The sequence below is a fragment of the Macaca thibetana genome, chromosome 5 (assembly GCF_024542745.1).
Source record: "Macaca thibetana thibetana isolate TM-01 chromosome 5, ASM2454274v1, whole genome shotgun sequence".
Classification (NCBI taxonomy): domain Eukaryota; kingdom Metazoa; phylum Chordata; class Mammalia; order Primates; family Cercopithecidae; genus Macaca; species Macaca thibetana.
The window spans coordinates 171,862,212-171,875,040 of record NC_065582.1 but is presented as its reverse complement, the minus strand read 5'-3'; the positions used below and the strand labels follow the sequence as shown (position 1 = coordinate 171,875,040).

The window sequence follows — 12,829 nt, the reverse complement described above, 5'->3', positions numbered from 1 at the left end:
CTGGGATTACAGGTGCCCGCCACCATGCCTGGCTAATTTTTGTATTTTCAGTAGAGATGGGGTTTCACTATGTTGGCCAGGCTGGTCTCGAAATCCTGACTATGATCTGCCCGCCTCGGCCGCCCAAAGTGCTGGGATTACAGGCGTTAGCCACCGTGTCTGCCTCCCATTTTTTAGTATTACCTCTTTTTGGAATTCCTGTTCCTCAAATGTTAAACCTTATATAGTCATCATATGTTTTTCTTTTCTGTTTTCCATTGTTTTATCTCTGGTTTTGCGTTTGAAGAGCTTATGTTTATTTTTCAAATCTTCTATTGCGTTTTTTGTTTTAAAATTTTTTACTAATTTTTAAAACCTCCTTTAAAAAATTCTCAGAACTTTCCAATGACATCTTATTCTTGTTGTTTGATCTTATTTCTCTGGAGGCTGTTATAGTGTTTGAATACTATTTTCCCAGTTCCTTATATTGTCTGTGCTTCTTCTAAGTTCTTCTTTTCTCATGTTGGAGGCTTCATCCTTTACTGTCTATTCATATTTAAAAGTAAGACACACAAAAAGGGGATTGGAAGCTCAATGTATGTAGTTGAAATTATCAACTAGTAATGATTGTAGTAAGGCAGTCGGGTGAGCCCCTTACAATACATGCGTCTAGGTCTTTTCTTTTGTTCTGGGAAATGAACATGGATGTGGGTCTTCTAGTCTTCTGTTTGTGAGCTGTAGGCCTAGCTGCTAGCCTTAGATGAACCCAGGAGGGTTGTTTTAAAAACTAACAAGCAATCTTAAACCTTCCTGTTTTTAGTTGTACCCCACTTTTACACACGGTTATAACCAGAGCTTCTGATTTCTAAACCTATCCAGGTGTGTACTACAGTAAATGGAGTGTTAACTTGATGGCATTCCCCATACATACACTGGCTTAGGTTTGTGCTTTCAGTGATTTCTGGTCTACAAAGTTAGTTACCATTCAACCATTCACATTTACAGTTCCCAGAAATTTGATGATTTGGTTGTTTTATGATCCTGTTCCAGTGTCTTTACTTTATCCTAATGGGGTTATGCCTCTTTAAAAATCTTTTTTTTTTTTTTTTTTTTGAGACACCTCTTTAAAATGTTTTTAACTGCCATGTTAGGGGTTTCAGAAAGCAACAGAGGTGAACACGTGTATTCAGTCCTTCGTGTTCAGTTGGCAGTCTCTGTAATCTCTAGTCAACTTCTACCTCATCATAAAGACTCTTTGGCATCCCTATCAAGGGTAGATTACTTTTGTGTTAAAGATTTATAGAGAATCAAGTTTCTTTTTAATTAGAGCACCTTTCTTATTTTAGATTCAATCATTTGTTCTTGTTTTTTTGTTTGTTTTTTTGAGACGGAGTCTCACTGTCACCCAGGCTGGAGTGCAGTGGCACCATCTTAGCTCACTGCAACCTCCACCTCCCAGGTTCAAGTGATTCTCCTGCTCAGCCTCCCAAGTAACTGGGACTACAGGCACATGCCACCACACCCGGCTAATTTTTTGTATTTTTGGTAGAGACGGAGTTTCAACATGTTAGCCAGGATGGTCTCGATCTCCTGACCTTGTGATCCACCCGCCTCAGTCTCCCAGAGTGCTTGGGATTTCAGGCCTGAGCCACCATGCCGGAACTGTTTTTTAATATATATCTTTCATGTAATCTTTCACATAAGACTGTCATGGGAGCAATGGCCACATGTGTTTTTGCTTTACCTTGAATCAGCAGATATCAGAATGTCACACAAATAGGAGGGGCCCAGTAAATTATTGATTAAATGATTAAGCATTTTCTCATGATTCATACTCTTCAAAATATTGATTTAGAACTTTAAAGAATTACTGTATATTGTATCTATACATGTAAAATAGTTTGTATAACCATTCTTGAATAGTTGAACATTTAGGTTTTTCAAATTTTTAAATAAAATTGAATTAGCTTTCTTTGTGTTTATTTTCATAGCACAACTTCATATGCTTGTTTCTGAGGCTGTAAACATATATTGCCAACTTAGGTTTGCTTTATACCAGTTCCACTGGCAATATTTTGTTACCCATTTGCTATTCCTACTGGTTATCAGCATTACTTTTGTTTAAAACCCTTAACAGTAAAAAGTTTTGCAACCATTAACTCAACTTGATTTTAGTATTAGTTGCATATATCTGAATTAATACCACTTTTATTATAATAGGTATATGAAAATACATTATCTCACTAAATAATTAATGACTTAAGTTTTGTCTTTCGTTATTGTTGTCTTTTGGGATTATCCTTTTCTTGAATCAAAACTTTTTGGTATTCTATGTTCTTTGGTGTTTCTTGGTAAATTTTCTAGTATTAATTGGTTAAAAGTCTTAAAATATGATTAGGTCAAAAAATTTATGATAGGATTTTGATTTGAACGTGGTAACTAAATTAATTTCAGTTGAATCTAAAGTAGATTGGTGGCTTTTATCAGATGAGGTAAGGAATGATTCTGTTGCTCTCTTCGGATCTGGTACTTTGGATCTAAGGGTCTTTTCTACGTTTGTATGATCTTATTCTTAGGCTTTTATGAGGCATGCATTGAAATTTGGGAGTGTGGTCAGGAATGACTGTCCTGCCCCTTGGATCTGAGCAGAGATTGGAGTTATTCAAGGTTGGTAATGACCACATTCTAAGTGGATTTTACCATACTTCAAATGAACCTTTTTTTCCTAATTGGATTTGGAAGTAAAGGTAAATGTAGATTATGAAAACAATATTGGAAGAGTCTGTCAGATGAGTGGGGGCAATGCTTTATTTAAAGCACTTAATTAAGAAGTGTTAGATGTCTTCTATTAAGGATATGTGTGCATTTTGTGTTTAATATACATATGCAGTATATAACATACCATACATATCATTTATTGAGCAGTTGATACAGCTAAGCATTATTCTTGAGGACTCTACATATATGTATTAACTCATTTAATTTGCATGACTAAGAGGTAGATATTTACCCTTATTTTACAGTTGGATGACTGTGGCTTATTCTTAATAATTGTCTGCATTTCAACTGCTAGTAAGTGGTGGAACTTGGTAGCTCCTGAATTTGTGCTTTTAACCACTGCACCATACTGTCTTCCTTTTGATCTGTTGTTAATTCTAACCTAAACTCTGTATGATTCTAATGTGATTTAAATGTGTATTTTTCTTTTAAAAACAGTTGGCAGAGCACATAGCATTGTTCTTTAGCTATGTTCTCATCACTGAAGAGTGAGTTAGCATCATCAACTGAATATTAGGGCTTTGGAGTTCATTTCTTCTATTAACTTATTAAAGAAAAACTAGTTTAGAGAAGGGGAAAATTTATCTTGGCAAAGAGCAACAAGCAGGACTTTTGCAGTATCTCTCCCCGCAACTTCCAATATGTAAGAGATTTAGAAATAAGCTGAAAAAAAAGTCTTGTTCTATGATTTTTTTTTCATTATCTTAGAGAATATCCTCCCTATGCCACACATACAAACACATATTAAGGTATTTGTGTTTTTGATTCAGTCTGTAGTTTACATAGTAGAATGAAATATTTCATTTATCCATTCAACAAATATTTGAGAGCCTACTATATGCTAGGCTTTGTTTTATATGCTAAAGAATAAGAAAGACTGAGTTACTGCCTTCATGGATCTTCTGTTTTAAAGAAGTATAGAGACAGAAAATGTTAGATAATAATCAGTACTATGCAGAAAAAATACACTATCAAGGGGATAGAGAAAGAAGCTGCTATTTTAGACAGGATAGTCTGTCATACTATCTCTTAAAGACTTGAATGAAGTAAGGGGTGCAAGGTTTGGTTGTATCTGAGCAAATGTATTTCAAGCAGGACAAAAAGGAAGTAGGAAGATCCTGGAAAGGGATTACCTGGCATGTTTGAGGAACAGCAAAGAGCTCAGTGTAGCAAAAATGGTAAAGAATCAGGGACCAGATATTTGTTTCAAATGTAATCTGGTAATTTGTCTAAACAAGTGATAAGTTTTATACAGTTGTCATATTTCTTAGTATTTTTAATTGCTCAGATAATACATTTAAAGTGGCTAACATGAAGTAAGGCCTTTTTGTAGAGTTGTCACTTGGTAACCATTGGGGCTGGTTCCAGGACCACCCGGGGATACCAAGATCGGCAATGCTCAAGTCCCTTATGTAAAATGATGTAGTATTTGCATGTAACATATGCACATCCTGTTGTATACTTTAAATCATCTCTAGATTACTTACAATACCTAAAACAGTGCCTAGACATCACATTTGTGTGGATTCAGTGTCATATCATACTTGGTGCACATCAGATTCAAGTTTTGCTTTCTGGAACATTTTGGAATTGTTTTTTCCTGAGTATTTTTGATCAGGAATTATATTTTCTTTCTTTTCTTTTCTTTTCTTTTTTTATTTTTTTGAGATGGAGTTTCGTTCTTGTTGCCCAGGCTGGAGTGCAATGGTGCGATCTCGGCTCACTGCAACCTCCGCCTCCCAGGTTCAAGTGATTCTCCTGCCTCAGCCTCCCAAGTAGCTGGGATTACAGGCATGCACCACCATGCCCAGCTAATTTTTTTTGTATTTTTAGTAGAGATGGAGTTTCTCCATGTTAGTCAGGCTGGTCTCAAACTCCTGACCTCGTAATCCGCCCGCCTCAGCCTCCCAAAGTGCTGGAATTACAGCACCTCCCAAAGTGCTGGGATTACAGGCATGAGCCACTGCGCCCGGCTATCAGGAATTATATTTTCAATATAATTTCTTGGTTGAATCCCATGAATGCAGAAGCCGCAGACACAGAGGGTCAACTATATATTATATACAAATTACTATTTAAAACCATAATTAGATGAATAAGACAATTTTTAAGATACGATAGATCCTCTAGTTATTCACTGACACCTAAAAATATATATATTTTTTAAATTACTTATTTTAAATTACATAGTATCTTAATGTGAAAGGAACAGTGCTAAGAGCTCGTGTATACTCATTATTTATAGATATATTAAGCCATTATGAAATGATCATATTTTCACAATAATAAGCAATTGCCTCGTTACCTAAAATTTAATTTGCTCAAATTTATTACTAGAGGACTTAGTAAGCTTAGGTTTCTTAAGGACAACAGAAAACTCCTAAGTGGCTTGAATAAGATAGAAGTTTGTTTCCCTTACCAGAAACGTTAACACTTAGAAACATTAACACTCTTAGAGTAGTTTGGTGATTTTCATGGATTGAAGCTCGTTTTTATCTCGTTCTTCTATTATCCTGAGAACACAGTTTCTGCCTCATGGTTTAATACGGCTTCTTCACTTTAGCTATCACATCAGCATTTCAGCAATCAAGAAAGAGGAAAGGAAGATCTTCCCTTTTAAGGATACAGTACTTCCCAGAAATTGCACATACCACTTTCACTTTATATCCCATTGGCCAGATCTTACATTCAGGGGTACACTTATCTACAAGAAGACAGGGCTACATATGTAGCTTTTTGGTTTTTTGTTTTTCATTCTGGGAAGCTCTGTATCTGTCTAACTTTGATGACTCTATTAGGAACAGTGTACACCTATCAGTCCCTGCACCACAGGTCTTTTAAACAATAAGGAGAAATTAGTTTTATAGTAATATGGGTTTTTTTCTATTTTTTCTGTATTAAAGCTTAAATTATCAAATATACTATAGAATATTCTGTGAATTTTTTAAGAGATAAAATTGTCCTACAACCAACCATATATACTTTTATATACCTTTATGTTATCAATATAAAGTAATTATTAAGATAGTGATTAAGAGTATGGAGCCAAACTGCTTAGGTTCAGGTTCTACTAGTGGTATAACCTTGGGCAACTTACCTATTTAACTTTTTGTGACATAGTGTCGTCATCTTAAAATGGGAAGATAATAATACCTAAGTCATAGGATTGTTGTTAGGATTAAGTAACTGGTTGTAAAGAACGTAGAAAAGCTCCTGGCTCAGAGTATAGCCTCAAATGCTGTTAGTTCTTACTATCAATTGGCAGGTTCTTAGTGAAAGTACTTTTAATAATACCCTAAGTAAAACATAACTTTAAAAGTTAACCTATGAAGATGCATTTATGTTTCCACTGGGGTGGAGAAAAGGTGGTTGGGTATCTTTAAAATGAGTCTAAATTTGCTTATTTCATTTGGAGTACTTTATTACTTATATTAAGAGATTTTCTTAGGTAGAGAGCTGTAGTATTTAGAATATGTATACATATGTATATGTTGTATATGTATACAACTGTATACAATGTATACAGTATATGTTACTTTGCAAATAGTTGTTTTTTAAACTTTCCACAAAATGTGTGCCTTTTAAAAGTCTATTCAGAGCCATAATAGCAAAAGATTATTAGCAGTGAAAATATTTTTTCTTAACCTGTATCTTGAGATAAATAAATGAACAGGAACCTATTACAGTTGAGAACCTATTAAAGTTGTAGCTGGAACTACAAGCATGAGCCACCATGCCCAGCCTCTAACTGGGTTTGACGGTTTAAAGTTGAGAATCTTTCAAGGTGGAACTAGGCTTCATGTTAAGGCTTTGTGTAATTTACTTTTCCAGGAAGTCTTGCCTTAATCCCTGGGCCTGATTACTATAGACTCTGTTGTGTTTTTTTATATAGCATTCTGTATGTAACTCTTTTAGCACCTAGCATATTTTATTGAAGCTGTATATTTGTGTCTATCTCCCCTACTACATCATAAGATTATGTCCCACTCATGTTTACATCATCTACATCCTACACACTGTCAGTATCATAGATTTAATTAACTTATTATGCTGAACAGTGAAACAGGTTGCCACTTTGTAGGAGTTTTTTTTTTTTTTTTTAATCTTAAGTCAGAAATTACAGTAATTTATTCAAGGCCTTAAATTGTTCTCCAAATTTGGCCATCTGCAGCAAGATGTTTAGAAATAGGCATATTTCCAAAATAAGCTATAATACTTCAAAGTAATGTTCTGTGTTACTGAAGTGCAGTTTAGGCAAGCTGTGCTTCCTGGCTCTTTATTGTGTACCTCCCATATGTGTGCTTCTATTTCTCCATACCAAGGTATCACAACAAGAAATTTACTGGTATGTTTTAGAGTATGACAACTTTATTTAAGAGGTCATTTAGTTAACTCTCGTCATGCTGTGTGAAATGCAGGAGTAAATAAGAGATGGTAGATAATCCTTTTGATAACACGTATTTTGCCTGTGTTGAGTCTGAAATCAAAATGTCCCACAGTTAACTTAGAGCTCAGGTGAAGTGTGTGTGTATGTATGTGTATGTACAGGTAACATATTTGTATATCTATCATATATATTTACATATTTTAGTGTCAAAATTGGATTATTTTTACCACTTACTCTTGCATTAGAAGATGATCAAACTCTTTAATTTCATAACTAAAAGTCAGCCGACAATCTCCATCTTATATGTGGGCCTATAGAGTGTAGAGGACTTGCTGAGGTGATAAAGGTAAATGCGGTTAATCTGTAGAGGACTTGCTGAGGTGAGAAAGGTAGATGCAGTTAATCTGTACTCCTTACTCATGTGCTAGCTAAGCTAGCATATTGTTTTGTTTTTAAAGGGACTGTGCTGAAAAGTACTAAAATGCAATCCCAGACATTTAATTTTTAGATATTTTTCAAATGGGCTTTAAATTTATTATTATTATTATTATTCATTTGTTAGAGACAAGGTCTTGTCCTGTTGCTCAGGCTGGAGTGCATTGGCACAAAATAGCTCATTATAGGCTCAAACTCCTAGGCTCAAGTGATCTTCCTTTCTCCACCTCCCAGCTAGCTGGGACTACAAGCATGAGCCACTGTGCCCAGCCTTTAAATGGGTTTTAATGTGCTATTCTAATAGTCCCATTAGAGATTCAGGCATTTGAGAAAATCCTGTATTTTATAATAGACTAAAAATAATGGTCATCCTAGCTATTGGCATTTATCAAACAAGTGTTATGATGTAAAAATGCTGGATAAACCACAGAATGTTTCATGCATACCTTTTTTCTTCTCCACAGCAGTTCATAATACTGTTGTCCCTTCTGCATTTAGTAAATAAAAAACTTTTGAATGAAGAATGACTCAGAGGAAATACTATGCTACTATGCTCATCAGCTTTAGTATTTTTATTTTTTATTTATTTTTTTATATTTTTAATCATTCATAAACTTGGAAGAAGTTTTCAATATTTGTAATATAAGATGTTTTCATTAACCTTATTTATTTAAATATGACTTTATAAAGCCACATTGGCAAGTTGAGATGAATTTTTCTGCTTATTTTTTATTTTAACATTTTAATTGTTTTTGATTTAGGAATATGAACTTCTCTCAAGTTTTATTTTTGACAAGAGATCTATAGATAAAATTACAAACAACTTTGAAAAAATTTTAAAAATTCACATTTCATATTAAACTTGCAAGATTAGGATATGATACGTATATTGTTTTTACATTTCCAAAAATAAATAAGCTTTATTCTATTGGCGTTGCTCCCAAATCACATTGTAATCTTATGAAAAATACTGTGCTCAATAATTTTCTCTTTACACCACCTTTGTTTGTTGCTGTTTTTTGTTTTTTTCTTTTTGCTTTTCAAATAACTCCATAATCTTCAAACTCACCTTTCCTGTCTTTTTAAAGGTCGATTGAGCTATCCACATCCAGGAACTGACAATCTATTGATGTTAAATGGTAAGTTTTATAAAAACATTTTATGTTTCCAATTGGTTTATGTAAAGATGATTTAATACATGTATCTCTGAACCTCTCCATACACACAGTTTAATCATTCTATGAGTATAAAAATAAAGTTACTACTATTCCTATACAAAAGGCAGAATTAGGAATCTGAGTGTGTTCTGACTGGTAAAGCCGTCATTTGTAACAGTATGACTAATTCAGTGATCACAGACTTGGAGGCAGTCCTGTTTTGAATATTGCCTTTCCAGTTTCAGATATGACCTTGGACAGATTACTATTACCTTAGTTTCCCCATCTGTGTAATGAGAATATAGTCTCAAGGTTTATTGTGAGATTCAAATGAGATGTTTGCAAAGTGCGTAGAACTTGTTACTTAGTGTAGCACTTGTGTTTGTGGTTAAATAAGGAATATACTGGTGACTATAAATATTGTGATCACACTAAACTTATTCAAACTAGAAAACTTACGTAGTGAAGTTCACCAAAGTAAGGAAAATAATAAATTTTCGTTAAAGTTAGTTTTCTTTCTGTTAGACAAACATTAACATATTCAGAGTCTCAGTACTTAGCACATCCGTGATTGTGGGAGTAGAGATGGAGGATTAAAATATCCTTCACAAGAGTATTTTTAAGTCAGAGGGTGGGTGTGGAGAGGGAAATAGGAAGGGGAAAGAATAGAAATAGTATTAATATTTACTTTAAAAAACAATGTCATTAAAATGGCTTGGCTCTTGTATTTCAACTAAAGCTTTGCTGAAATAACATGGCAATGAAGTTGAGGAACAAAAACTGAAAATAAGGTACATGTAAAGCTAGACCATGTGAACTAGTATTAAGACAGAAGGATGGAAATAAAGTCTAGGCCACATAGGAGATGGTCAGGGTAAGTAGGATTTTCGGTGAGAAAAATTGAAGAAGCCGAGCATTAGATGAGGTGATTGATTTAATCATTCAGCATTTCACTGTTGAGTTGTCTAGCACATGCCAGCCTAGTCTAAGCATTGGGCTATCTAATTAGTGAGAATCCTACAGGGTGGTTGTGGTCAGAATTGCCAGGGTACTACTGGGGCCGTACTGAGTCATGTGGAAGCAAAGAACTTAGTATCCACAGTGTATCTGCATCTTACATTATTAGTTATACTAAACATTATTAAACTAATTGATGATTTTGTCAGTTGCGAAAAGCGCTTATAAATAATCTAGATGTTAGGTGGAAAAGTGTTTCATCACACAGCAGAAAGAAGAGTATTCAGGCCAGAGTTGCATCTTGTGGACAAATCTGCTTTGTATATTATGTGAGTAGTCTTAGTAGTCTGTCATTTGGGGCGACAATGCATACTCAGTACAGGAAGCTAGCCTGGAAACTCTGAACTTTTTCTGGCAAGGTACTAGCAGGGAGAAAAAGATAATTAAACTAGGACATGAAAATGTGTTTACATCAGGAAAAGAAACAATTTGATCCAAAGAGAATTTTTTTTTAACTTTTTTCGAATCATTGGTTGAGAGTAAAGCAAGATAATTGGGAATATTTGTGGGTTAAAGAAGTCGCAACATAATTGGGAATATTTGTGGGTTAAAGAAGTCTTGAATATTAGGGATTTAAATAGTTTTAGTAAACACCAAGGTTATTGAAGAGAGAGCTAGGCAAAGAAATGTACTAATAGGTAAGGGGATATTTTTCTTGAACTATTTTTTAACTATGTGTAATTCAGTTATATTCTTAGCATATGGTCTCTCTGGGAAATGTGAGAATTAAGTGATATTAGTATTCCTGTACTAAGTATTTATTAAATGTTATTGACGGATTAAAGAAATTGTTGTTTCTCATAGTACATAGACCGACTTTTTGAATTATGAAAGTTTCTCTTTAAGTATATCACGTTTAACTCACTTTTAGGCATTTGGTTAAGTAAGTTGAATTAACTGACAGAGCTAATATTGTTAATTTTAAAAATCAATGTTTAATAATAAATTTTGCATCAGTCTTTTTATAGTGGTGTAGTATAGTAGCTAGCTCATAGTGGTTGCTAACATAGATTCTGGAGCCAGATTATCTGAGTTTAAACCCAGGTTGGCTTTTTCTGTGTAACCTTGAACAGCTTACCTAACTTCACTTTGACTCAGTTTGTTTATGTCTAAAACAGAGATTAGCATACTGCCTGACTCAGGGGAACTGTTGTGAGAAGTGAGTGAATTCCTTCATGTAAAGTATTTAGAGCAGCTTCTGAAAGTAAATGTTAGCTAAGTAGTGGGTGATGGTGAACAGTGATAAAAATTTATTTGAAAGAGTAAAAATCATGTCCTATAAATACATGAAGTTAGGTATGTCTGTGTTGGAAAATATAAACTTAAGAGAAAACATAACTGATATTTTAAACTATTTGAGGTATATTACAAGTAGCTAACAAAGATGGCCCATTTTGTGTTCTTGCAGAAAGCCAAACTAGAACTATTTGTTAGAAACTATCTTGGGACAAAGTTTAGGTAAAATAACCCCCCAAAAAGGTAAAATAACTCTCTGAGGCATTGTTTCCTAAAGTGTGATGCTGTTGCTCCTTGGAATACCCAAGATGACTTTTGATGTACACAGATACCCACTAAAATAAATGCGTGACTGTTGCAATTAAAGAACATTCCTTAGAAAATGCAGAACTGACAGAAAGCTGACAGTGATGCTAGGCTTGAGTTTCTTTAATAAAACACACTATTACAATTGTTAGGGCCGATATGGCAAATATATCTGTAAACATATCTGTAAAGATTTTATGATTCTACCTTAATAGTTAATCAGCAGTTATGGTTCATCTTTTAAATATTCCTTTAAGTAAGAAATAAAGAGAAAATGGGATAAAAGCCAGGAAGTTGATCAAACTCATTAAAACTATGAAGTGTCTCTGGCAAATCCTTAACTCTAAGCATCTGTTAGCTCAGATATATAGTTTTTTAAAAAAGAGGTGTAATACAATAAATACCTGTATATCTCATGAGGCTGTAGAGATATTTTTAATTTAAACAACAAAAAAACCATATAAATATAACTACAAGCAGTCTCCTTCTGAACAGACCATATTCCCCAAATTAAGTTGAATTGACTACTGGAGACTGTCACTATTGAAGAATTCAAATATGTTGAAGAGTCCATATTTAGCATCCAGAAGCACTTTAGGGAAGTCACGTTATATAGAATTGTGTAGATTGTCTTGAAACCAAAGGTGAAGTACTTCTGAAGTTAGAATGAAAGTATGTATGTTTATATTTCTAAATGTATAAATCCTAAACACTTTTTATTATAAGTAGTTTTAAAAAAACCCTGTAAAGAGCAATACAAAATGATGTATCATTCAGTATTTGTATTAATATTTGAATTATATTTTCTTTACCCCTTTCTCAAGGAAAATAGCTTACATTTTTGTTAGTACATAATATTTTTCAAAAGAGAAACAAATAGAGCAGAAGTATTGGTGGCCAGGACGGGGTGTGGAAATGGTATTATCAAGCTAGTTAGAAATGTAAATCTGCTGTGATAACCCAAGTACAGCTATGTATGTGATAAAGAGCTTACTGTACTTTCTGAGAGGAAAAAAGTTATGTGTATCGTTTAAGAAAATTAAGTCAGTAATTGTATTTCTGAAGGCAGACGCTTTATATCTATTCAGTCATAAAAATAGGAAAGTGGGGTAGCCATCAGTTCTTTTTTTTTATGCTGGTGGAATGAGTGGAGGAAATAAGCTTTTTTGGGGGTCTTGAAAAGGACTATGATTTAGGGGCCAGTCGCGGTGGCTCACGCCTGTAATCCCAGCACTTCAGGAGGCTGAGGCGGGCAGATCACGAGGTCAGGAGATCAAGACCATCCTGGCTAACACGGTGAAACCCCGTCTCTACTAAAAATACAAAAAAATTAGCTGGGCGTGGTGGCGGGCACGTGTAGTCCCAGCTACTCAGGAGGCTGAGGCAGGAGAATGGCGTGAACCCGGGAGGCGGAGCTTGCAGTGAGCCGAGATTGGCCACTGCACTTCAGCCTGGGCGACAAAGCAAGACTCCACTCCGTCTCAAAAAAAAAAAAAGGACTATGAATTAGAAGCATAGTTCTCTCCTTAGTTTT

The 12,829-nt window shown here is 34.4% G+C and overlaps 1 protein-coding gene across 7 annotated transcripts in view; it reads left to right on the top strand.

Moving 5' to 3' along the window:
- The window catches only part of CPEB2 (cytoplasmic polyadenylation element binding protein 2), a 66,195-nt gene that overhangs the window by 22,939 nt on the left and 30,427 nt on the right, over positions 1–12,829 (top strand). For all 7 annotated transcript variants that reach the window (XM_050791649.1, XM_050791647.1, XM_050791648.1 and 4 more), the window contains one exon: positions 8,668–8,718. In XM_050791649.1, the coding sequence (XP_050647606.1) occupies positions 8,668–8,718 (51 nt within the window). The remainder of the gene's footprint in view (positions 1–8,667; positions 8,719–12,829) is intronic.